The 27483-nt window shown below is 43.5% G+C and overlaps 1 protein-coding gene across 1 annotated transcript in view; it reads right to left on the minus strand.

Moving 5' to 3' along the window:
• The window catches only part of POFUT2 (protein O-fucosyltransferase 2), a 27810-nt gene continuing 327 nt past the window's right edge, over window positions 1-27483 (minus strand). Inside the window, exons 2-10 of the mRNA XM_034786088.1 lie at window positions 27193-27480; window positions 26518-26768; window positions 21458-21602; window positions 16015-16125; window positions 12305-12371; window positions 5462-5587; window positions 3555-3735; window positions 2385-2508; window positions 1-2158 (exon numbers count right to left, since the gene is read on the minus strand). Coding sequence (XP_034641979.1) covers window positions 2005-2158; window positions 2385-2508; window positions 3555-3735; window positions 5462-5587; window positions 12305-12371; window positions 16015-16125; window positions 21458-21602; window positions 26518-26768; window positions 27193-27480 — 1447 coding nt within the window. The 3' untranslated portion in view covers window positions 1-2004. The remainder of the gene's footprint in view (window positions 2159-2384; window positions 2509-3554; window positions 3736-5461; window positions 5588-12304; window positions 12372-16014; window positions 16126-21457; window positions 21603-26517; window positions 26769-27192; window positions 27481-27483) is intronic.

The raw sequence follows: 27483 nt of genomic DNA on the forward strand, positions 1-27483 counted from the left end.
TAAAAGATACTACGAAGTGTTTTATTTTTGATAAGAAATTGAGGTATACAGTTATAGGTATGCTTTGCACAGCACGCAGGCTACATGACAAAAATGTCCAACTCAGCTGGAAAAGGCACTGCTTGGAGGACACAAGGCTCCCACAAGCTTCATTTTGTCACTGGAAAGAAACCCTTGCTGTACAGAGATACAAAGAAATAGCTGGTAACAACACAGGAGGCCTGAAATTACTCACTTTATGAGGAGACCGTACAAGTTTTTCCGCACACAGCACAGGACAAGCCTGCCTGGCTGGCTGAGAGCATACAGTAAGATTCCCAGGGAGAGCACAGGAGGGGGGTATTACTGAGCCCACGCGGGCAGGCGTTAGACATGAGAAGAAGCCCAATGGGACACAGGAAGGAACTGAGAAAAATGCTGCTGAAATCATGAAAGAGGTGGGGGGTGGGCGAAGAGCACAGTAACAGCACACTTGACAACATGAGGAAGAACCCATTAACTGCAGGGTGTTCTGTTCAAATTTAGAGGAAAAACATACTGCTGAACTCTGACAGTTACGGCTCCCCTTTTTCTTAAGCAGACCTATCAGAGACCTCGCAGAACCATGAGCCAGATTAAAACTGCAAGACAGAAGTCTACCTGATGCACACCATGAACACACATGTAGCCGACTCTGAACAGTGAGAATGTTAAAGGTTTCATATTTGTGAAGTGTTTTCTCAGACGGCCATTGCACTCTCTTCTGCCCACACTGCAGTTAATGTAACAGCTCCCCATGCCACAATGGCTGACAGAAGGGGGTACCCCACTACTCTGCGTCCATGTGCCCTTGCTGAGTGTGACATTTCAGTCCCAAGGGAGAGTGTCACCTGCATGCAACTGTACAGGTTCACTTGGGAGATTTGATGGTGACGCAGAATTAAGGGGAAGAGCAAAGAGTCCGATGACCTTTATAATGGCTGGTCAGTTTCGGCATGTCTGAAACCAGGGATGAAGTCACGCCCTGTAACGGTTCCAATGTGCACCAGGCCAGGAGTGGAGGGGGAAAAGAAAGAATATGCCATTCTGCTCCCCCTATGCAGCTGCAAAACACCCTCAAGCCTAAACAAGCAGCTCCATGCTTTGAAAAGTTCTTCTTGCAAAGCAGGAAACTCCCCAAATACTGTTTAGATTTGCCTTGATTTGAGTGAGTTTAACATGGGAGAAAGGTGCCGAATGACAGCTCTATAAGATGAAGTGTCCTGTTTAGAGAGAACAGGTACATGACAGGCAGTGCACGCTTTCCCTTGCAGCCCCACTAAACAGAACCCAACCAGCTTTGGGCTTGCCAACGTAGTTCAGTCTTTATATATTTTAGCCACTGACCTCTCTGCCAAGAATTGCTATTAAAGGTGCCAGCTGTGACACAGGTCTGTGTTCTGGTAAAAATACCCTTTATTATGAATATGAAATGCATTTTTGTACCAGTTTGAAATGTTAAAAAGTTACTATTTGATTTTCCCTCCAGAACTGCACATTCTGTGCACAATCTGCAGCCCTCACAAAGTGCAGGTTACACCACCGAAACGTCCTCCTTGTAAACAGATACTACTACAGTGAGAAGAAAATAACCACCTGAACATAGGAATGCGGTACAGACTATAGCTGTTATAGATACAGCACTTAAAAAACAAACATTGAGGGAAAACATTTTTGCTGCCTGCTAAAACAATGCTTGGCCTCCTCAATCTAAATTAAACATTTAGAGAGTGAGTATATTGTCCTGGCATCCCAGCTACACCAAGAACCGAATCCTTACCTCACTTCATTTTGACCAGTTATATCAGTGCCTGGTCAGGAGAATGACTATAGTATTGCTACCCAGTTGTGCTTAAAACCCAGACGCAGAGCTAACACCAAGAAGAGGAGGAGGAGTGGTAGCTTGGCTAGAAAGAGATGTTTCCTGTGAGTGTTCTCTTGGTTTGGTGAGCTCGCCACTTACTGCAGTCCTTTGGAGTGGTTTTATTAATAAACAATTTTCCAGTGGGTTGGCTGTTCACAGTTTCTCTCTTTCTCACCACAAAATCGGTTGTAAGTGGTCTTAGGGTCAAATCCCAGGATCTCCCTTTCCTCATGAATCCGGAAGGAAAATGTTGAAACTGAGGTGCCTGTAAAATACCTGTGAAGGAAAACAGCACTGGTTATTGGAGAAGGGTTTGTTTGTAAGATAAAAATAATGGCCTTATCAATGTATACTCTGTTTATAATGAGTTATCTGTAATCAGAAACACAGACATTACTGCATCTCATTCAGTCGCATTATTTAGGTTTGCAAGATTCAATAATTTTAAACTCTGACTTCACATACAAACCTAACAGACACGGACAAAAATCAAACTAGCTACCTAGCATGTGCACAGATCCACTGGTCAATAATTGCTATTCCTCCATCTTTGTAGAGTTCTAGCTCCTCCCAAGTGGGTTCAAACCTCACCATCTCAGGCAGTAATTTCTTGAGCTCTTCAGTCTCTGAGAGAAAAAAAAAATACCATAAGCCACCCGGCACAGTACCGTTCGAGAAAACGACTAACTTCGTCCTATACCTACATTCCACTGAACAGCTGGACAAAACTAGCAGAAAGATTACAAAGCAGAGGAAGCTCAAAACGGACCTAGGATCTGTAAAACACTTCTTGCTACATGACTGGGCGGTTTTGGGGACAGGTGCCAATGAAGGCGTGTTAGACACACATTGCATGGATGAGATAGCAAATGCTGATGGAGTGAGGGGGCCTGGAATTGATGGGCCTGGGAAACAGGTGGTACCACTAGTCTCACTTTCTAACCCTACAGAAGCAACAGACGGAGAATGATTGCACATCTAGGTTATATGTCACAATGGCCTCCCCTCTCAGTGCTTTTTTAATGTCACCCGTGGAATCATATAAAGAAAAGTTGCAGTGGAAATGGGAAAGAAGAGGAAGAAAAGACAAAAATAGCCACCCCTTACCAGGAGAGACTATTCAAAACAATGTGAGATGTTTTCCTGTGAATTTAATGCATATGAAAGGTGCTACTTTGACTGGTCTGGAAAAAGAGTCTTATGCTTTCCCAGAACAGGTACAGCATGGACAGAACCTCCCTCTTTTACCAATGGGCCTTATCCCTACCCATAAGAGGCCAACACTATGGCTGATGAGAGTTCAATCTCCACACCCATATACTCTGATCTCCCAAAGCTGCCGGTTAAAGCTAGTCATGATGATAGCTATGTGGACATCTGCTCCTGGGAACTGGACCAGAGCATCACGCTTGTTTCATGCAGATGGCCAACCAGCCTGCGTGAAACACCCAGTGACTACTTTCTAGGCACTACCTATTTGGGCTGGATTTGAACGGTCAGCATGGAGAAGAAAGGCTCCAGCCCCCCTTTTAATTTCCTGAGCTGTTCAGTCTCCCAGGAAGGCTATCAATATTCAATAATCCATGAATATGAAGTGACAACTGTTGCCACAATGACCAATCTCTATTGTGAAGTACGACCAAGGATTAGACAGGGTTGGAAAGCTGCATACCCTCCACAATGGCATCAGTAGCTATGAAAACTCTCTTAAGTTTATGCTGCTCCATGAGGCTGCGGATTTTCTTCACTGCTCCATGAAGGCTTGGCACATCTTCTCTGTGACCCCAGATGAAGTCTTTTCTTCTGAGGTGAACCCCAAGGTATGGCCCGCCTACAGCAGTGCCCAGCTTTACCTGTCAGAGAACAATCAGCACATGGTGTAATCAAAATATGCTGGTATCAACTCGGAATGAAAAGGGTCTTGAGTACGTAAAGCGTTGTGTTAATCCAACTAAAGCGAGGTGTTGTAAGGTGTGCATTGACAATATTTTGTAGCACTTACAGCTGATTACTGTGTTTTGATATCTGGCAGCAATGAATAAATAAAACAGGCAAGACGGAGAGAGCGGTTTATAAAGATCTCAAATTTGTCATCCAAGAGGGTTCTCATTAGACTAAAGCAACGACTGACAGTTCTGAAGAGAACATTGCTCCATCCAACAATAGATAATAGGCCGAACAGACCAAAGGGAACAAGCAGCCCGTCATGGAAGTGGGTGTGGCAAACTGTGCTCAAAGCGGCACCCTGGGATCCCCATATTCACCACTGTCCTAGAACTATGATGTGTTCTGTACAGCGTATGCCTTGCGAGGTATCATTTTAAAAGGCTTGATCTGTTGACCATTAATATCCTGTGGATTGTGTGTGCTGTCAATGTATGGGAAGTTAAGGAGTTTTGCTATGTGTGTGTTACTGAAATATGTTGTGAGGCTGGGAACACCCACAACCAGCCTTTCAGGTGCAACAATGGAGGAGCCAGATGCTGCTGCCAGCCCATTAAAGGACTCCACCACTTCCAAGGACTATCGCAGGAACCGTATACAATGGAGACTTCTCAGAGATAGCACAGCGACAATGGAGACTGCTTCACTCACCTCATAGCAAAGGATCTTCCCAGCAAGCTGGAAGAAACTATAAAAGAGGGGAAGTGACATCATCACTTGGCCTCACTCCCCCTCAACTCAATATGTGGAAACATCTGAAAGACTGAACTGGGGAGGCAGCCCCAGGCTAAAGGAGAGTTCCAGCCTGTGTATGGAGATCTGTAACCTGCTTGTCTGATCTATCAGGGTGAGACTGCCGGATTCAAATCCTGCCTAGTTTATAGAACACAGATTGGGATTTTGCTTTCATTTCTTAGGTAACCAACTTTGAGATGTATGCTTATTACTTATAATCACTTCAAATCTATCTTTCTGGAGTTAATAAATCTCATTTATGTTCAGCATTTTGGCTGAAGTGCTTGGGAAATCTGCTCAGGAACAAGAGCTGATGCATGTCCTGTCCACATTGAAAGAGCGGTGGACTGGTTTATAACCCTATACTGGTCAGGCTTCTGACCAGAGCAGGTCGGTATAGCCCTGGGGTCCTCAGCTGGGGAGCTGGGGGAATTGGCTGGAGCCTCTCTATTGTTTGTTCATGAGTGGCTAGGAGAAGCATTCATGTAACTCAACTGGGTGTGGCCCTGCCCGTGGTTGTCTGTGTAAGTGCAGTACCTGGAGAGGTTTGCAGCTTGTCACAATATCACAGTGTGAGAGGGACCCCAGGTTGGTAAGCCAGAGGGCTCAGCAGTAAGCCAGTTCCAGATTGCACCCAGGGAACCCATCACAGTGGGATCATATGAAACCTTGCAGTGCTGCTCTCTAACACAGAGTTTAGTCAACAGGATCTGAACTGACTGGGCAAACTTCATTCCAGAGCGGGGAAAACCTTGGAAGGGCAGAGAGACTACAGGTGCTGAGTGCTAGAATCATCACATTCATAGTTACTTCCCAATCCCTCTCATAGTGCAGACAAAATACTAAACAAATCTATTGGATACATCTGTTACAGGAAAAACAGACTACAAACTACTTTACCTTCATCTGTGTCCAGTCCTCACTGTAGTCTGTCCTGTCTGCCTCATCAGTGGAGTGAAGGTATTTCCTCCTAAACTCATCCCCCACCACACGCAGGTGCTTAGCAAACACCATACTTCGACGGGTCTGTCAGGATGAGAGGAGATACTGAGTGACTGTCTGGGAGTAGGGAGAGAGCTATAAACACATGCATGTGAGAAGCTGCTTCCATTTAGAGCTCCTGGAATGGGGTTACTTTTAACACATTCCAGCAATGCTGCAAGGTAACAATTTCCAGCATTTAAGGGTACTTTTTACCAACCTGTGTGTAACTGCACTTACATCCCATATACACAACTCATCACTGCAGGAGTGTTTCAAAAGTGCCTTTTAATAGCTAGACCTACAAACTGGGGAAAGAGTAGAGATTTATCTACCTTGTAGTTTAAATTTAGTAATTTTTAATTTTTGTATACCACATTTCAAAACAGATCAAGGATAGTATTTATTTGACTAACAAATGTGTTATCAGCACCCAGCCAATGGCTAGTGCATCTGTTACACAAGTGTCCACAATGTTTATGTTCCCTGTGCCAGCACAGGGTCTGTCAGCCATTCCCCATGGTAGCAGAAAGTTCTAAGTGTTAACACACTGGTCATTAAACTAGGAAAGCTCAATTTAGAAATAGTTTTCAGTGAGGTTCCTGTTCATTAAATCCAGTTGAAAAGCTGGTTAAGTAAGTATTCTGAGGTCACAAGTGATTTGTCCAGGGTCACACAGTGAGTCAGTCAGTGGTTTAGATGGGATTAGAACATACATACATACTTCCTTACTCTAGCCACCCCACCATATGGCTGCCCTGTTAAGTGAAGAAGGCATTTCTGTACCAGATCAAGTACAGAAGTAGTGCAGCTCATCTTTTGGAAAGAAAAATGTGGAAAGACTTGTTAACTTGCAAAATTACTACTGGAATTAAACAGGCTCTAAGAAACATGCCTCTAGCCACCCAAAGCCCCAATCACATTAAAAGGGAAACTGGCAAAAATGAAGCGATTCCCCATACCTGAGGGTATTAATAAATGTCAAATCTGTTTTGTGATACAGTTACCATCTGGAATCGAGGCAAAGCGGAAGCATCCTTGTTAGTACAAGCGTACTAAGGAAATGCTCTGTTACTGACTTCAGTTAACCACAATAATCTGAAGTTTGATCAAATTCTTGATTTACAAGCAAAATGATTTTTTCCCCACTGAGCAATGAACACTGCATGAAGATGCACCGAGGATGTTTGAATTTATTTTCAAGACAAAAATCCATTGGCACTTGGCATAAAAGCTTCTCTTCTCTCACCAGAGTGGTGAGATTCAGACAGGACTAGTCTAACCCCACAGGCTGCCCGTGGATAGCTGCACTACCCCAGGAGCAGAGCGAGAACGGCCTGGCATTCTGACGAACAGTCGCTCAGGCTCTTTTCCCCTTGCTCTAGCAGTGAGGGGGGCTGGTACTGCCTCCCTTTTCCTGTTACAGCTGACTGCTCTGAACTCCAGCCACAGTAGTGGGCTGAGCACATAGAGAGAGCAGAGCCAGGGCTCCTTCCCCTCCATACGCCCTGCTCGCAGCGTGGAGAATCAGGTGAGTAGCCCCTAGGTGAGCACTCTGCTAGTGCTTCTAATGGAGCACGATGAAACAGCACTGCCGGGGGATTGTTCCTGTGTGTGCCCCTCTCACAACACCACCACTGGGCAGCAGCCTCCAGTGCCAGTTTTTTCTCCACCTGTTATTGCAATAAATAATTAAGCACAACACAAAGCTGAGACACAGGCCAGCTCCAAGCGGAAATGGAGTGTTTTACTCCAAGAGGCATGCAAGACGTATACATAGAAGTCAATGTAAACATCCCCCCACTGGCTGTGGCAGTACAATACATCAGTGAGAGAGACTGATTAGAGAATCTGTGGCCTCCCTACCCCCACTAAAGATGCCAGTGCTGTTATATCTTTGACACTTGCATATTATATTGCGACAGCTTAATTCTGTACATACAGCACTCATGTACTGGGAGATTAATTTATCAATGATCACATGGTATGTGTGCGCTCTCAGTGCTACAAAATACATTACAGAGAAGAAAAAGTGTGAACCTTCGCTGTAGTAATTTCAGAAGTTCACCTCCTCTGTCTAACTGGTTATTCCTCCTTTACTAGGAGTATTCGTTGCAGACTTGTGGACATTGTTAACAGTGCAGTCATCTTTGACACCTAACCTAGCTTCTTTTCTCTTTCCTTCTAGTTTGCTAAGGTCTTTAAAAGAATTCCTTTTGTTGGGCTGCTCTCCATTAGTGAATATGCGAAGGGACTCAATCCCACCAATGTTCTACTTCAACACCTTCCAAAAGAGGAGACCACCGAAAGGGCCAGAGCTGGAGATTGTTGGGTTCCCCAGAATCATGTTCAGGAGAACTCCCTGCCTCCATATTACATCTACGGCCCCAGGACTGCCTTCATGGGATAGCACTTCCCTTTACAAGGCTAAACACCGTTACTCCTAACCCACCTTGGGACGTCTTTCCTGGTACAGAACCATATAACCCACCCTTCAACCACTAAGATCCTTCAAACTAGAGTTTCCGGCAGCAAACTCAAACCTACTTCCACTGAAGTCAACAAGCATCTTTCCCTTGACTTTAATGGGAACTAAATCCAGAGTTGTGAAAAAAAACCAAGTGCATATTATTCAAGTGTCTCTTCTCTGACTCCCTTGTTCTTGAAAATTAATGGAGATATCCTATCTCCTTGAACTGGAAGGGACCTTGAAAAGTCATTGAGTCCAGCCCCCTGCCTTCACTAGCAGGACCAAGTACTGATTTTGCTGCAGATCCCTAAGTGGCCCCCTCAAGGATTGAACTCATAACCCTGGGTTTAGCAGACCAATGCTCCAACCACTGAGCTATCCCTCCCCCCTAGAATGACATCACTGAAATATTTACATGAACATAACATATATAAAAGTATTTTGAGACTAGAAACATTAGACTCCAATTTCAATTTGAAAAAGAAAGCTATTCTAAAAGGTTAAAAAGGACATGACGAGAATACTAAAGTTCTCAGTCATGCCACTTAGGAAACAATAAAGCAACTAGGAGTCCAGTGGCACCTTAGAGACTAACAGATTTATTTGGGTATAAGCTTTCTTGGGTAAAAAACCCACTTCTTCGTTGCATCTGAATAAGTGGGTTTTTTACCCACGAAAGCTTATGCCCAAATAAATCTGTTACTCTTTAAGGTGCCACCGGACTCCTTGTTGTTTTTGTGGATACAAACTAACATGGCTACACCCTGATAATAAAGCAACTGTACCTTCCAGAAGCCCAGAAGGAAACAGGAATGGGTGGAGTGATGAGTGACTGGAGACAGCAGTGTGACTCATTGATAAAATCAAATGTCATTGGATGTTGAAGAGGGAAGTGCGTGGAGTTGCATTGTTGGGGATGGGGGGCTGATTTGTTACAATCTAGAAACATCTAGAAGGTGGGTTACCATGGTTGCTATACAAAGTGGGCGAGTCATCTTACTTTCCAGTCTTCATGGAGTTGAATTTATTTCATAGTAGTGTCTCATTTCAACTATAGTAAACGTGAAAACTGCTGATCAATACTGCAAATGGGTGATTAGTGTTTAGGGACCTTCATATCAATGAATTAATTTATCTGACTCAACATGCCTATAGATGAAGGAAGTGATTGGATGACTGAAGTAATGAAAATAGACAATTTTTCTAAGTAATTCTTCTAAATGGAAACATTGTCAAGACACGTCACTCTGCAAGAAAAATGCAGTAAACTCATTTCTTTGGCTCCTTCATGATCAGATGTGTCACTTAACAAAATCTTGGCTATTGAAGTGGAAGAGCACAACACTGATGATTCTAATGATTGTGCATGTGAGACATTTACAATACTGCCATCATCATCAAAATATAGCCACAATTATTTAATCCTGATGCTGGTATTCCAGCAGCTCTTCAATGTTCTTCTGAAACCACCCTCCAGCCTCAGGGATGGATGACTGAAAAAAGGATTGATGCCCCAGTTCTCAGGGAACTCTCAGGAAGACTGTGCGTCTGTATTTGCATTCAACGAGTAAGTTGAAATATAAGACTAGCACAAGGAGGACTTTCATCAAAACACAGCACACATTTTACACAACTACAGAGAGCACTACACTTACAAAAGGAACTGAAGGAGGTTTGGACAAGCTGCTGACACTACTGTCACAGGTTTCAGAGGGGGAGCCGTGTTAGTCTGTATCAGTAAAAACAACGAGGAGTGCTTGTGGCACCTTAGAGACTAGTGGGTTCTAGCCCCTGAAAGCTTATGCCCAAATAAAGAAGTTACTACTGTCATAGTTGCCATGCAATTCTGCCTTGGCCTAATTACCTGGAATCACACAAGGATAAAATCAAAAGGCATTTCAAAGATGCTATGTAACCTTTCCATTGTTTAGCAGGTGCAACTGATCCCAAATAAAAAGGTGACAGGAGGAGCCCAAAACAGGATGAGGATGATGGAACAGTGCTGATCGAATGTAATCATTAGTTTCCTTTTCTTCCATCATTTAAAAGTGGAGATCCAGATTTCTACCTAGAAACTACGTTAGCTAAGATGTTTGTATCTCACAAGTTTGTTGCTTCAAAATGGTGGAAACTGTGTGAGTAAAATCACAGAAAACTCGTAAAAGACCTGCATGCCTGCCTAGCCAGCACACAATTTATCATGCAGGTTTTTAGCACTTCGCGAGATCAACACTTGGTAACAGAATATAGTAGGTGCAGGAAAAAAAAAATGATACACAAAACGGTGGTAGAAGTCTAATTAGTTAGCAGATACGAGAACCTGTTCTGTTTGTAAGATTGCAGGCTCTTTGCTTTGGCCAACATGTACAACTTTTTATGTGTGAGAAATAAAGCAGCTGATGATGGGTATCACATAATACAAGTTTTGTGTTCATTGCATAAAACTTGCAAACATAGTCATCAGCTGGATTCTGTTGGTGAAAAAAAAAAAACCTCCTTGGATGAAGCTCTTAGCTATTGAAATGGTACGAGCGCTAATACTTTGACTGTTGTCCCATTTACAGGGCCTGGATATCTGCGCTGTAACCCACATACAAGTTCAAATCTCATGCACTGGGATCATTTTACACCTCTTCTATATTTTTCTACTGTGATAAAACGAAGAAACAACTTCAAGTCAGATGTTTTATCACAAGTGAGTCTAGCTCACAAGAACAGATACTGTCATAAAAAAATTATAAAATTATAAAGCAATTTATTCAAACAACCGCCCAGCCATAATGGGACAAGCATTTTAAAATTTTTAACATTTAAATTTAATATTTTTATTATTTGCATTTTAATACTAAATTTCTTGATGACTGAAAACATCCTTTGTTACTGATTGTATTATATATATGGCAAATATTGTTGTACAGTATTTTGCTGCATAAGATAATCTTCACAAATTCTTTGTCTATACATATATATGGAAATCTACCCTATCTCACAGAGGTGGAAAGGACCCTGAAAGATCATCGAGTCCAGCCCCCTGCCTTCACTAGCAGGACCAACTACTAATTTTGCCCCAGATCCCTAAGTGGGCTCCTCAAGGATTGAACTCACAAGCCCGGGTTTAGCAGGCCAATGCTCAAACCACTGAGCTATCCCTCCTGCCATAGACATCTATATCTAGGATATCAGCTGGAATTAATATAGCTAGAACCACTACGCCAGAAGAGTAAGGGAATTCGTATGGTAAACATCTCTCTAATTAAAATTATGGCTATTAAAAAAACTGTTTAAAATAAGAACATTCTCCAGCAGATTATGAAATTTGATCAAGCAAATTTAGGCTTTAAAAGTCTATAGTGCCTGTATCAGAGAAGATACATTATGACACAAATGGGTTTTATGTCCTGTTTTTACAGATTAGTATTCAGTCTTAGAAATTATGATCCATCCACATCTCTTTATTATGGGGGAAGTTTTCCCTCACAAGTAACTCATGGTTTATTTTTTCTGAATTACCCAAGAAAATAATTTGTTAACTGAGCTGATAGGACTACTCATAGTTTTAAGTCAAGCGCCTGTGTGTTTGCAGGATCAAGGCCTAGGATCATAATTTGTTTGCTCTCTCCAGCAAGCTCACCTCCTCTTGAAAATTAGAAAGCAACTGTAATCATCTGTAAACCAAACCTGGATAGATTTTTTGAACTCTAACTCATCTTCAAGATCTAAGAAATTCATACACCCATACCAGCTGAATTGTACTCTCTGAATTGTGTACATAAATCTAGTTCAGCTTCACAAGAAACAGGGAAATAGAGAACATTCAGTCCATCACATCAAAACCACTGATTCAGTGATGAAAACCTTAAACTTCCAACCTTGATGCCTCCTATTAAAAGGCTATGGTTTGGAATTTCTGAAACACTCGGGGTTGACCTAACTCTACTCCCGATGAAGTCAGGAATTAGGCCATTGTTAAGCATTTTGGAAAATCCCACCTGTAATGTTTATAGTCTCAGGCCTGTACCTGTAAGGAGCTCTGTGATCAGCACCCTACTGACTTCAACTGCGCTCCAAACAGGAGCAGAAGTCCACTCGCAGGAGCACGTGAACATTCTATGTCTGATACAGCAGCTACACATCCTGCTCCATCAGCTGGCAATATACAACGTGCAGATCATCTACGAGATTGGCTGTTTCTCGGACTTCACGGCAAAATCATTAGCAGCAAACACAGTCAATACTAGGTTTTTATTAATATCAAATAGAAAATCTGGAGAAGCTAATTAGAAAATACTCACATTCCAATAATCTCTCCCTCCGTAGTGGTCATGAAGGAGGTTTTCAGCTCTGTCTAACATCACTGACCTGTTAAAAATCGTCAAGTTGAGTACAGTTCCCTTAGAAATATAACTTGCATTACTATGTTTCCTTATACAGTAGCGAGGGAAGGAAAGACTGCCCTCTGTGTGAATAGTAAACACTGAGAGTGAAACACTTTCCTCAGCAGGTTATATTTGCAGCAACAGGACCCTAAGCCTATTTGGTATAAGGAAGGCATTTCCAAATTGTGGCCCAGGGACCACTAAGGGCTGTCATGTCACACAGTGCTGGCTCTCCTCATTATTGACTGTTAAAATTAATTAAGGTAATTAAATATAAATTAAAAACTCTCATAATATTACGTCCCATCTAGGCACTTTACTCCCGGGGGGATTCTTTGCCAAAAATTTTTAAAATTTTGCATATTTTATTTGTCAAAATAATGCAACATAATCACACCAGTTTCAATTGTTTTGGTAATTTATTTAAATTACAATACAGAAAAAAAGCCACAATAACTATTCAGCATTTATTAAATACATGAAAGTTAAGTTACAAATACTTGGTAGCTAATACCCTGCACTCTAGTTATAATCCTGGATTTTCATTTAAATTATATTACAGAACACCAAACAGGGGGGGAAGTAGAATCTCATTTTAAATTGCTCAGACTTTCACACATGAAAGTCATATTGTCCTGGACCTGGCTTTGGGAAGTGTTGCTTCTGATAGTCCCGACATTTTATGGACTGCTTGGTAAATGTTTTATTTGCCCTCAAAGTCTTTTTTTTTTAAATGGGTAAATAAAATAAATCCTGAGCTTTAAACTAACCCTATTGTGCCACTTTGGCACAGGAAAAAAGTGAGAAAGCACATAGATCTTCCAAGCCGATTCCCTTACTCTGGCAATGTAGGGACCTTAAAACTTTTACAGGTTTTATGTTCCTGGGGGAATTGACTAAGTATGGCAACAGTTATCTAACAATAGGAACATTAACAATGTTATTAAGCAGGCAGACTGCTACATTTCTGCCTCTGGGACAGAGCCTTCCTCCTGGATAATAAAAAGACCTACCCCTCCTACGCCCCCAGCAAGCCCCAGGAGAAAGCAAGAGGGCAGTGTCTGGAACAGACGCGCTGCCTGGGCTGCCGGGGAAGAGGCGCATGTCCCACCCCCATATTTCTTTTGTATTTTTCTGTGAGGGGGCACAGAAATATGCAGGCCATGTGAATTCTGCGTCCTCACAGGGGCCCAGAATTCTGTCAGGAGTACCATGTGTGGTCCCCTCAAAGCCCTATGGTGGCTACTATAAGCGCTACTCCTGACAGAATTCTGCACCTCTGTGGGAGGACAGGAGGGCGTCCAAATTTGTGGACAGGGTAGGGAGTGAGCCACGACACATCTCTCTAAGGTACAGTCTATACTCTAAAAACATTTGTGAGCCCCTTGTGTGACAGGACCAGCCCTCTGGAAGCAAACAAGAGAACATCTCCAATGCAGAGAGGATCTGGCCACCCTTGTACATTTTAAAGGGACACTGAGTAAACTACCACTAAATAACTGGACAAATTCAAACTGTAAATAAGATATAAATATTTAACAATAAGAACAATTAACCACTGGAACAACTTACTGAGGGGCGTGGGGGATTTTCCATCGCTGAGCATTTTAAAATCAAGATTAGAGTTTGGGGCAGCCAGAAATATATGGGAAGTAGGTTAGGTTTGTAGAATGAGCACACTAAGTCTGATCCAATTCCCACAGAAGTTTTTCCACTGAGTGGGATTTTTCTACTAAAATGATAAGCAGGTAAATAGTTTATCTTAACTTTTAAATTTGAGTCATTAGGTATCAAAGTTAAAATCCAGTTGAGCAGTTCACATCCCTGACAGTCTTTGTTTTAGGCCTTCGACAAACTCAGGAAGAGAACACAGCATCATTTCTGCTTGGCTTACGTTTGAAAGGTTGTCTTCTGAACCATAAGAGGCAGATATTTAATTTCAGTTTTTAAACAAAAGCTGAGATTCTGGGAAGAATTCTGTGGCAAATTGGTAGTGTCTGTGACAAAATCCATGACTGCAGAAACACACGGGGCCACAATTATATATATTTTAACGTGTTCATAAACTTATGGTAAGGTTCTGTTTTAGCTTAAATTGACCAAGTTTTGTATCAGCCCAAAAGTGATTTAAAATAAACTGCTAAAGTCAAGGAATAACACATCCACTGCTTTCCCCATATCCACAGAGCCAGTTATCTCATCATAGAAGGCAATCAGGTTGGTCAGGCATGACTTGCCCTTGGTGAATCCATGTTGACTGTTCCTGATCACCGTCCTCTCCTCCAAGTGCTTCAAGATGGAGTCCTTGGGGACCTGCTCCATGATTTTTCCAGGGACTGAGATGAGGCTGACAGGTCTGTAGTTCCCCAGATTTTTTTTTTCCTTTTTTAAAGATGGGCACTATATTTGCCTTTTTCCAATCATGTGGGACCTCCCCCAATCACCATTTGGCCAACTCCCAATCAGCCAATCACATCAGCCAACTCCTTCAGCACCCTCAGAAGCATTGCATCCAGCCCCATGGACTTGTGTATGTCCAGATTTTCTAAATAGTTGTTAACCTGTTCTTTCACCACTGAGGGCTGCTCACCTCCTCCCCATATTGTACTGCTCAGTGCAGCAGTCTGGGAGCTGACCTTGTCTGTGAAGGCCGAGACCTAAAAAAGCATTGAGTACTTCAGCTATTTCCACATCATCTCTCATTAGGCTGCCTCCCCTATTCAGTAAGGGGCCCACACTTTCCCTGACCTTTTTCTTGTTGCTAACATACCTGTAGAAACCCTTCTTGTTACCCTTCACATCCCTTGCTAGCTGCAACTCCAATTGTGCTTTGGCCTTCCTGATTACACCCCGGCATGCTCAAGCAATATTTTTATACTCCTCCCTAGTTGTCTGTCCAAGTTTCCACTTCTTGTAAGCTTCCTTTTTGTGTTTACGCTTCCTGAAGATTTCTCTGTTAAGCCAGGCTGGTCGCCTGCCATATTTGCTATTCTTTCTGCAAATTGGGATGGTTTGTTCCTGAGCCCTCAATAAGACTTCTTTAAAATACAGCCAGCTCTCCTGCACTTCTTTCCCCCTCATATTGGCCTCCTAGGGGATCCTGCCCATCAGTTTTGCTTTTCTGAAGTCCAGGGTCTGTATTCTGCTGCTCAATTTTCTTCCTTTTGTCAGGATCCTGAACTCGACCATCTCATGGTCACTGCTGCCCAGGTTGCCACCAACGTCTACTTCCCCTACCAATTCTTCCCTGTTTGTGAGCAGCAGGTCAAGAGGAGCATGGCTCCTAGTTGGTTCCTCCAGCACTTGCACCAGGAAGTTGTCCCCAACACTATCAAAAAACTTCCTGTGCACTGCTGTATTGCTCTCCCAGCAGATGTCAGGTGATTGAAGTCCGCCATGAGAACCAGGGCCTGTGATGTGGAAACTTCTGTTAGTTGTCCGAAGAAAGCCTCCTCTACCTCATCCTCCTGTCTGATGCCAGACATTTTATAACACTTCTAATGAACTATACTTCTCCAGTGAGGAGATCCCATCATAGTGTATCATGCCAGAAGCTGTTGCCACCTTTCTCCTAGTGTGCAGACAGGTTTTCAAACACACACAAAAATAACATAGAGGCAACTCACCGTGCTGAAGTGTTTTTCAAAAGAACAGGAGCTATGATAGAGGCTGATCCTTGGACAGACAGACAAGAGACATTTAGGCCCCGTGTTTCCTCATAACCCCAGAACCATCCCCTGTAAGACAGTAAAAAAGTCTCCAATTAATAGATCTCCATTTTAAGATGAATTTGCTGGGTACAGTAAGATTAGTTAGCAGCACATCCTAGAGGAAAAAACAGTCTTTGGTCTCAACATGTACTCCTTAAAAAAATAAAATATCTTTATAATACATATGCAATAATGATTGCTTTAGATCTCTTGATTTTCAGAGTATATTTTGTTATTATTGGGGTTAAAAAAAAATCAAGTGAAAAAATGGAACAACTTTTTTCCTGATCAAAGGTAATTACTTGTAGAGCTAAAGTTACCAGGTTTTATATGAAAGTAAGTTGGTAATTTCTCCAACAAACTAAACAAAAGCATCCCTAACTCATTAGAACATAAGAACAGCCAAGTGGTCCATCTCTTCCATCTGTGGCCAATGCCAGATGCTTCAAAGGGAATGAACAGACCAGGGAAATTATCAAGTGATCCATTCCATTGTTCAGACCCAGCATCTGGCAGTCAGAGGTTCAGGGGCATGCAGCGCATGGAGTTGCATCCCTGACCATTTTGGTTAATAGCCATTGATGGACCTATGCCCCATGAACTTATCTAATTCTTTTTTGAACCCAGTTATAGTTTTGCCCTTCACAACATCCTCTGGCAACAAGTTCCACAGGTTGACTGTGCGTTGTGTGAAGTACTTCATTTCATTTTAAACCTGCTGCCTATTAATTTCATCCTGGTTCTTGTGTTGTGTGAAGGGGTAAATATCACTTCCTTATTCACCTTTTCCACACCAGTCATGATTTTATGGACCACTATCATAGCCCCCCATTAGCTGTCTCTTTTCCAAGCAGAAAAGTCCCAGTCTTTTTACTCTCTTTTCACATGGAAGCTGTTCATACCCTTAATCATTTTTATCACCCTTCTCTGTAGTTAATATACATCTTCCTAGAGATGGGGAGACCAAACTGCACACAGTATTCAAGATACGGGAGGACTATGGGTTTATATAGCGGCATGATGATATTTTCTGTCTTATTATCTATGCTTTTCCTAATTGTTCCTAACAGAGGCGGCGCCAGCCTCTTCCCAGCCCGGGGGCTGAGGTGGGCTAGACAGAAAATCGGGGAGGTGCACACGAGGCCCTGCCCCTCTTTGTGGCCCCACCCGCTGCGCCTCCTCAGGTAAGTTCCGGCCACCCTCCTCCTCCCCCCCGTCACCGGCCAGGGCTGCGGCTGCTCCTGAGCTCCCTGCCGCCCTTCGATTGCTCGCAGCCAGTAGGGAGGGGGAAGCAGTAATCACGGAGGCGGGGCCCAGGGGCCCAGGCTGGACAGGGTCAGTTTGGGCAGCTGTGGTGAGCCCCAGACCCTCCACGTGCCATGGGCAGCATGCCCTGGCAGGCATAGACACAGGCCAGGCACTGTTCTCAGGCCCCCTGCCTGGCCTTACTCCTGTACTGTTGCTAGTGCTGCCACCTTCCGAGCTGGAAGCCCAGCCAGCAGCTGCTGCTGCTCTCTCCGCTCTGCCTTCAGAGGTGGGCAGCCGGAAAGTGACGGCTGCTGCAGGGGGACTGAAGCAAATGTTGGGGTGGCTATAGTCCCCACAACCCCCCAAGATTTCTCTGTTAAGCCAAGCTGGTCACCTGCCATATTTGCTATTCTTTCTGCACATCGGGATGGTTTGTTCCTGCAACCTCAATAAGATTTCTTTAAAATACAGCCAGCTCTCCTGGACTCCTTTCCCCCTCATATTGGCCTCCTAGGGGATCCTGCCCATCAGTTCTGCTTTTCTGAAGTCCAGAGTCCATATTCTGCTGCTCTCCTTTCTTCCTTTTGTCAGGATCCTGAACTCAACCATCTCATGGTCACTGCCTCCTAGGTTCCCATCCATTTTTGCTTCCCCAACTAATTCTTCCCTGTTTATGAGCAGCAGGTCAAGAGGAGCACGGCCCCTAGTTGGTTCCTCCAGCACTTGCATCAGGAAGTTGTCCTCAACACTCTCCAAAAACTTCCTGGATTGTCTGTGCACTGCTGTATTGCTCTCCCAGCAGACGTCAGGGTGATCCCACTTCCCCACTTACCTCCGGGCTTAGGTCACCATCCCCCAGCGAACCTAGTTTAAAGCCCTCCTCACTAGGTTAGCAAGCCTGCCTGCGAAGATGCTCTTCCCTCTCTTCGTTAGATGGATTCCATCTCTTCCTAGCAATCCTTCTTCCTGGAACAACATCCCATGGTCGAAGAATCCAAAGCGCTCTCTCTGACACCACCTGCGCAACCACACATTTACCTCCACAATGCTATGGTCCCTACCTGGGCCTTTCCCTTCAACAGGGAGGATGGATGAGAACACGACTTGCACCTCAAACTCCTTTATCCTTCTTCCCAGAGCCACATAGTGTGCAGTGACCCACTCAAGGTCATTCTGGGCAGTATCATTGGTGCCCATGTGGAGAAGTAGGAAGGGGTAGTGGTCTGGGGGCTTTATCAGTCTTGGCAGACACTCTGTCACATCCTGAATTCTAGCTCCAGGCAAGCAGCACACTTCTCAAGTTTCCCGGTATGGATAACAGATGGATGACTCCATCCCCCTTAGGAGTGAGTTTCCGACCACCACCACCCGTCTCCTCCTCTTAGGATTGACGGTCGTGGAACCCCCATCCCTAGGAAAATGCATCCCATGCCTTCCTGCCGATGGGGTCTCCTCCTGATCCCTTCCCTCTGATGACTCTTCCAAACCATTCTCTGACATAGTACCTGTGCAGAGAGCCTGAAAACTGTTGCTTAGCTCAATCTGCATTGGGGGTACATGGGTTCTCCTCTTTCTTCTTCTGGAGGTCACATGCTGCCAATTTTCTTCCCCGTTCTGCACTCCCCTCTCTGATTCTTCAGCATGCTGTGCCTGCAGTACCAAACGCTGACTTCTATCCAGAAAAATCTTCATTTTCTCTGATGCAATGCAGGATTGATACTTGGGTCTCTAGTCCTTTAACCTTCTCTTCAAATACGGAAGATCTCTTTCTTGAGTGGTAAAAGCTAATTTAGACCCCATCACTTTGTAGGTAGAGTTGGGATTATGTTTTTCAATGTGTATTGCTTTGCATTTATCAGCATTTAATTTCATCTGCCTATGAGATCACTTTGTAACTCTGCACATTCTGCTTTGGACTTAACTCAGTTGCATTCCATCATGTTACTCTGTTCACAGTCTAGACTGATTTCTAAACAATAATCATATGCAGCGGTTCTTTTGTGACTACGGCAGTGGCAGAGGATGGCTCAATGACTAGCACAAGGCCTTTTGTTTGCAAGTTGGCTGACGGGCAGTACTGAGTGCAGCTCATCCCAATGACCAGTGACTCGGCATCTCAAAAAGCCACCAAGGTAAGAGAGTGGTAGCTAACGGGTGGAAGTTTCCATAACTCATTTTTTTCAGGTTTCAATCTAGTTTTGTAACAAGGAGTTGGGGAAGCCGCCAGTTCAGATCGCAGTCCTAGCACCCCTCCCCCACACAAACCACCAGAGGCACCTCTGCTGTCACTGAAAGAGACACTTGCAGATTATTCTGTACCACACAGAGCCAAAGGAAAATAGACTCAGGTGCTCATCTCTAGGCCGCAGGGCTGGATACCTGTTACTCACATATACACAAGAAAACGAGCGTATAGTAAAGGGCTTGATTTCAGATCTGTCCTAGTAGACTTCCTGTGTTTTCTGGGGACAATGGAGAGGCCTTCCTCCTGACAACCTAGATCGCCTTTTATCTGTAAGCCCCTTTATTAGTAACTGCACAGCTACCTTTCCTAGTGACTAGACTCCCAGAGGGAATAAGGTGTTCTCTCTCAACTCCTGAATCTTAACTTCTCCAGGAGCATCTAGGCTGATGACAAGTGGTGTCATAGTGATGCTTCAGGACTATGAGAACCCTCCAGGACTTTACTTGTTATAAGTAGAAATCAGGTTTAATGATAAAAACAGATCCTTAATTAATGAGATTTGAAATATATGACAGGAAAAGAATTCAGGAATTGCACAACTAGAATTTTTTACAGAATTTGACAGAAACATAGAGATCCTATCTTGCTTGGAGTTTGTAATCAAAAGTACTATTTGTCATATACAGATGTCACAATATATACTTGATATAATCCAGAGGGACAAATAGCTCATACTGAAAATATGACAAATAGTGATAGTGCATCGCAGTTAACTCACACGATTAACTCAAAAAAATTAATCGCGATTAATCTCACTGTTAAATCATAGAATACCAATTGAAATTTATAAAATTTTTATGTTTTTCTACATTTTCAAATATATTGATTTCTATTACAACACAAAATACAAAGTGTACAGTGCTCACTTCATATTATTTTTTATTACAAATATTTGCACTGTAAAAATGATAAAATAAAGTATTTTTCAATTCACCTCATACAAGTATTGTAGTGCAATCTCTTTGTCGTGAAAGTGCAACTTACAAATGTAAATTTTTTGTTACATAACTGCACTCAAAAACAAAACAATGTAAAACTTTAGAGCCTAGAAGTCCACTCAATCCTACTTCTTGTTCAGCCAATCACTAAGATAAACAAGTTTGTTTACATTTGTGGGAGATACTGCTGCCTGCTTCTTATTTACTTCACCTGAAAGTGAGAACAGGCATTCGCACGGCACTTTTGTAGCTGGCGTTGCAAGGTATTTATGTGCCAGATATGCTAAACATTCGTATGCCCCTTCATGTTTCAGTCACTATTTCAGAGGACATGCTTCCATGCTGATGATGCTCATGAAAAAAACAAATGTGTTAATTAAATTTGTGACTGAACTCCTTGGGAGAGAAAAAAAACAAAACCCAAAACAGAATTAAACAACTGAGCACAGACCTTGCCCCTTGAGATACTTCTAGAGGGTGTCAAGAGTAATAACACATTGCTTTCAATCAAGAACTGTGCTAGAAAAATATATTTCCAAAGTGCCTTTTCCAGGGTCAGCCTCACCTGTTCAAAGTGTTTTCCCCCTGAAAAGCAGGGGAAAGAAAAACCACAATCAACTAATATGGCAGCAATAAGAAGACTGCTGTACTGATTTTCCTAGGTGTCCTTACAAAACCTGTAGGAAATATAAATTTTCATCCTGCTACCACTATTGTACTACGTTATGCTGTCTCCTACCATCCCTTCCCCTAACCAAAACAACAGCTTCACTGCTCTTTAAAAATGTAGCAAAATCAGCCTCAAGCACCCAGATACTCATGAGCAAGTTCAATAAACAAACCAGACTGCATGTGGAAGGAAGGCAAATGTCTCATTGACTGAACTAAATGGGAAAATGAAGGAGTCACATATCTTGTAAAATGTTACCTGTAGTATTCATGTTTGTCTTTTGAGTACATGAGCTGATCAATGCATGGCCTCTCATCTATTTTCTCTTCCCAAGTTCCTTCTTTCCATCCTTCTGCATAGCTTTGTAGGACATATACCTGGTCTATAAAGGGTCCACCTGACTCTGAATAGGAAGCAAAGAGAAGTAACTATCAGCATGTAAGTGTACTTGATTTATGTATATAGCAGCATTGCTTCCAGTTTCCAAGTTCTCAGGTAAAAAGTCTTCTTCCTAATCTACTTTAGCCACACAAGCTTTCACACAAATTGCCCTTTCCCATCAAAATTTAGGAGTATGGGTGTGGGTAGAAAATATAACTTACACTGCCAGTCTCCATACAACCTTGACTATGGAGGGCCAAATTCATCTTTGTTGTAACTCCGCTGAGGAAAATGGATTTACTCTAGGGATGAACTGGCCACAAAGTCTTTTCTGTGCATCCATATTTTTTTTTTAAAAACAAGCACAATGGGACTCTCAGAAGAAGACGGCATGTCATTCACCTAAGAGATGGTCTTCAGAGCATGCATGTGAGAACTGAGCGCAGGCTGGCCATGCTGTTTGCAACAGGGCTGCTCCCAAAGGCCAGCTCAGTGAGTTTTCTTAGAAGGGGCCTTGTCCAACTCTCCCTGAAGTCAATAAGAATCTCTCCTTTAGCTTCCACAGGCACTGGATGGGCTCTAGTACTGTACTAGGAGTAAGTACAGCTGCTACCAGGTCAACAGGCTTATTTTTTCCTAAAGCTTTATTATAAAATATGAACATTTTCAGAGTTGGCCTCTTCCATCCCTTTGCTCTTACCTTTAATATTTCTCTCTCTCCTTCTCCACCCACTTCCCACAAGCCCTTGTCTTCTCATGCCAAAGTCTGGAGTCTGAGTCCTGATCACTCTTTAAATATAAGAAAATTGCCAGCCCTGCCATTTTCACGTGTTTAAAGTCCTAAGGGCTATTACGTTGCACTACGAAGTTCAGGGAAATTTGGCTATGTTTTAATTAGGAGTGTAAAACAATTAAAGTTTAATCTTTCAGATGTCTTCTGGGCTTTTACAGTTAAAGAGTGGTCTTGTTTTTTTAAACCAATGTGATAAAGTCAGTCTGTAATTGCTTTTACTACAGCATTTTAAAAAAATATTTAAAACTATTTAGGCTTGGGCACGGAGGGTGAGGATCCTATTTCATACCTGGCATTATACATGTTCATTAACATCTCTTTACGTACTTACAGTCATTAAGTCAAATATTTTTATAAGACTCAATTTTGCCAAGGCCTGAAATTTGACCTTCCTTGAAATTGTTATAACTTCGTGGAGGGTAGATTGTCAGTAAGACTGAACTCAGCCAAAAGGCAATTCATCAGCACTTGTGGTGGGTTTGTTAATTATATAGACACTTAGAATCCAGAAGGGGACAGACAACTGTCCTCTGCCCTTGCAAAGGCATCAACTAGATCTAATAGGACATTTTCATATCTACTTACAATGATTTATTGCTGTAACTTATTTAGCTTTACTGAAAAGGCAGCAGAGTGAGCACAAAACAAGACCCAATACCTACGAGTGTCATGACAATGATGGAGCGGACTTGTTTTGAACAAGAAAGAGCATACCTTTTTCCTCTCAACTGCATAAAGATAGCGACAGTAGGGAAAGACATTTCCAAAGAAGTGACCAAAAAAAAAAAAAAATCACAAGCAATGAAGGTAAAACACAAAAATGAAAACCAAGGAACAGTGTGACTTTTACTGAAATCACATTAAAATAACACGTGTCTAGAAAATAGCACAAAAATTCAAAGGCAAGTTATGTGGTGGGACTGAGGAGCTATTGTACGCTGTGTGCCACAGTGGAGAAAGCCTCCTGAGAGGTTTTATTCAGGTAATGCCTACATGAAGGAAGAGTCCAATCAACTTCATTATAGCATAAAGTTATTACACTTTTGCCTCGGTATCATCACCCCTAACTTCATCTATCGCGTTCACTCTGACCCTACAACAGTCACCGCACCTGGTGGCTGAACTTTGTCCTCACCCACAACTATGTCACATTTGGGAACATGTATACCTTCCAGTCAGTGGCACTGCTGTGGGTACCCGCATGGCCCCACAGTTTGCCAACATTTTTATGGCTGACTTAGAACAACGCTTCCTCAGCTCTCGTCCCCTAACGCCCCTACTCTACTTGAGCTACATTGATGACATCTTCATCATCTGGACCCATGGAAAAGAAGCCCTTGAGGAATTCCACCAGGATTTCAACAATTTCCATCCCACCATCAACCTCAGCCTGGACCAGTCCACACAAGAGATCCACTTCCTGGACACTACAGTGCTAATAAGCGATGATCACATAAACACCACCCTGTACTGGAAAGCTACTGACCGCTATACTTACCTATATGTCTCCAGCTTCCATCCAGACCACATCACACGATCCATTGTTTACAGCCAAGCTCTAAGATACAACCACATTTGCTCCAATCCCTCAGACACAGACAAACACCTACAAGATTTCTAACAAGCATTCTTAAAACTACAAGACCCACCTGCTGAAGTGAAGAAACAGATTGACAGAGCCAGAAGAGTATCCAGAAGTCACCTACTACAGGACAGGCCCAACAAAGAAAGTAACAGAATGCCACTAGCCGTCACCTTCAGCCCCCAACTAAAACCTCTCCAGCGCGTCATCAAGGATCTACAACCTATCCCGAAGGACGATCCCTCATTCTCACAGACCTTGGGAGACAGGCCAGTCTAGGGTGACCAGACAGCAAATGTGAAAAATTGGGATGGGGGTGGGGGTAATAGGAGCCTATATAAGAAAAAGACCCAAAAATCGAGACTGTCCCTATAAAATCGGGACATGTGGTCACCCTAGGCCAGTCCTCGCTTACAGACAGCCCCCCAGCCTGAAGCAAATACTCACCAGCAACCACACACCACACAACAAAAACACTAACCCAGGAACCTATCCTTGCAACAAACCCCACTGCCAACTCTGTCCATATATCTATTCAAGGGACACCATCATAGGACCTAATCACATCAGCCACACCATCAGGGGCTCGTTCACCTGCACATCTACCAATGTGATATATACCATCATGTGCCAGCAATGCTTTGCCATGTACATTGGCCAAACCAGACAGTCTCTACGCAAAATAATAAATGGACACAAATCAGACGTCAAGAATTATAACATTCAAAAATCAGTCGGAGAACACTTCAACCTCCCTGGACACTCAATTACAGACCTAAAAGTCGCAATTCTCCAACAAAAAAACTACAAAAACAGACTCCAATGAGAAACTGCAGAACTGGAATTAATTTGCAAACTGGACACCATTAAATTAGGCTTGAATAAAGACTGGGAGTGGATGGGTCATTACACAAACTAAAAACTATTCCCCCATGCTAATTCCCCCCCACACACACACTGTTACTCACACCTTGTCAACTGTTTGAAATGGGCCATCCTGATTATCACTACAAAAGTTTTTTTTCTCCTGCTGATAATAGCCCACCTTAATTGATTTGTCTCATTAGAGTTAGTAAGGCAACCCCCATTTTCATGTTCTCTCTCTCAGTGTGTGTGTGTGTGTGTGTGTGTGTATATCTATGTAGATATACATCTTCCTACTGTATTTTCCACTCCATGCATCTGATGAAGTGGGTTTTAGCCCATGAAAGTTTATGCCCAAATAAATCTTAGTCTCTAAGATGCCAAAAGTACTCCTCGTTCTTTTCACTCTGGCACAAACTCTCAAGCTTTAACACTTCCCATCACCGTGTCAACCAAAGCACACCTACTGGACTGAAATGAAAATATGTTTATTCCAGTATATCTTAGAAAGCTATCCTTAATAATGATGATGATAGAAACAAAACAAACAAAACTCTACTATGCCACTTGGAAAGACCAAGACCCTTCACCTTCAAGGGTGAAATTCCCCCCTGCGGAATGGAGGGCTTGTTCAGCAGCATAACACACTGAACCTGAGTTGGGAAGAGAGCGTGAATTGCACCAACCCCTCCACACAGAACAGGATTACCTGGGATTTAGGCAGATGGAGTCAATTTCACTCAAAGTGAATGAAAGCACAAGATATTTTCATGTTTTACAAATAGCTCGGGCAGGGGCACACAGCACCCCTTTGTGCTCCCTTCATCCCGAATCACCTACCTGGCCATTGTTCTGGTCCCCTGTGTAAATTAGAACAGACTCAAACACACACAGTGACCTGTTTTGGTCATATGAGCTTCTCTGTAGTTACATTTTAGAAAGAGAGGAAAATCAGGTTCTGAACATACTGTGCCTGTTGAAAGTCACCACTTCTGAATGAGGCGATAACAAGATTGTCAGTTTTCTTCTCTCCGGTCTTCCTTGGCCCTATACGCTATATAACACAGGTACTCCTGTTTAATTCAAATTTGCTTCTCATTTCTCAGATTAGTTTCATGGTGACTAGTTTGAGGATACTAAACTGACAGAAGTGCAGCGGGGCGGCTCCAGGCACCAGCGCTCCAAGCGCGTGAGGGAGGCAGTCAGGCAGCCTTCAGCAGCATGCCTGTGGGAGGTCCGCCGGTCCCGCGGCTTCGGCGGCGGGTACGCCGAAGGCGCGGGACCAGCAGACCTCCCGCAGGCATGCCGCAGAATCCACGTTACCAGTGAACGTCCCGCAGGCGCACCGCTGAAGGCTGCCAGACTGCCGTGCTTGGGGCGGCAAAATACATAGAGCCACCCCTGAAGTGCAGTTACACTAACACTGCTCTTTGGGTTAGAAACAGATCTTTCTTTGCAATGACATATGGTAACTTGTTAGAAGTAAGTTTTCCTACTGTCAAATATAAGCATCTGAGAGGAAACTTACACAACTTGCTCAATCATTGAGCAAAGATTTCAAAACTCCTTTTTAGAGTAGCACAAAAAGTAATATCGTACACACGTTGTTCTAATGCATTCATAAACAGAAAAACCTGTGAAGGAAACACATCAAAGATTTATTAACCCCTCACAGGTAGTAGAATAAATGTACTTTACCTGCAAGAAACTGCTCATACTCAATAACAGGGATGTTTTTATTGAGGCTTGGAAGATCAAAGAACTCAGACCAAGGGATTCGGACCTGATGAATGTCAGGACTCTGCCAGTGATAAAGACGTCCCCAAGGAGGCAGGACCAATACCCAAGCTTCACTTTTCAGCAAGGTCTTTAGAAGAGAGGCAACACGAATATAGACATCTCTGCGTAGATTGAACCCTTCAGGAGGATTTACATCATACAAAAGATACCTGGAGAGAGTGAGAAACTAGAATCACTTTGGGGAGGCTTCAAGCATTTACAGAGAGAACTTATCTGTCGCTATTTTGGAATCACTTTACTAGGCTCCCCATTTCTCTCTTGTGGCTCCTTACCTCCAGGGCAAAAGAAAGGGTAGTTTGGGCAATATCTGTAGAAGGCTGCAATACACTGCCTCAGATAGAAAGAAAGTCAAAATGTCATCAGCTCACCTCAGTAAGGGGGCAAGGAATCGAAGGCCATTAGCAAACCTGAATCAGAGCTGCATGGCACAAAGCGGTGTCATGGGCAAGGCAAGTGCGCAAGTATCAAGCAAAATATTCAGGGGGGCATTTGCCCCCAGAGATTGCGCAGCGAAGAGACTGGGGGGCAGAGTGGCTGCACTAAAACACTAAGCAGAGCGGCAGTTACACTAACACTGTTCCCCGCTGCCCCAGCCAGCCTTGCTCTCGCCCTAGGCAATGGCTTTGATGCGGGGCTGTAGCACAGCCCGGCCCTGCCAGGCGCTCCCGGCCGCGCCTTAGGAAAACGGGCTCCCCGATCCTCCGGGCGCGGCCTGTCTGCGGAGGCGCCCGCGGCTCGCCCGGCGGGACCAGCGCGGGGGGGGGGGCCGGGGCCCGGCCTGCCGTGCCGGGGAGGGTCCCGCTGCCCGGCGCGGGGCGGCGCGGCACAGCCAGGCCCCGGGGGCTCCCGGCCCGGCCCCGCCTC

Source organism: Trachemys scripta, chromosome 11, assembly GCF_013100865.1.
Source record: "Trachemys scripta elegans isolate TJP31775 chromosome 11, CAS_Tse_1.0, whole genome shotgun sequence".
Classification (NCBI taxonomy): domain Eukaryota; kingdom Metazoa; phylum Chordata; order Testudines; family Emydidae; genus Trachemys; species Trachemys scripta.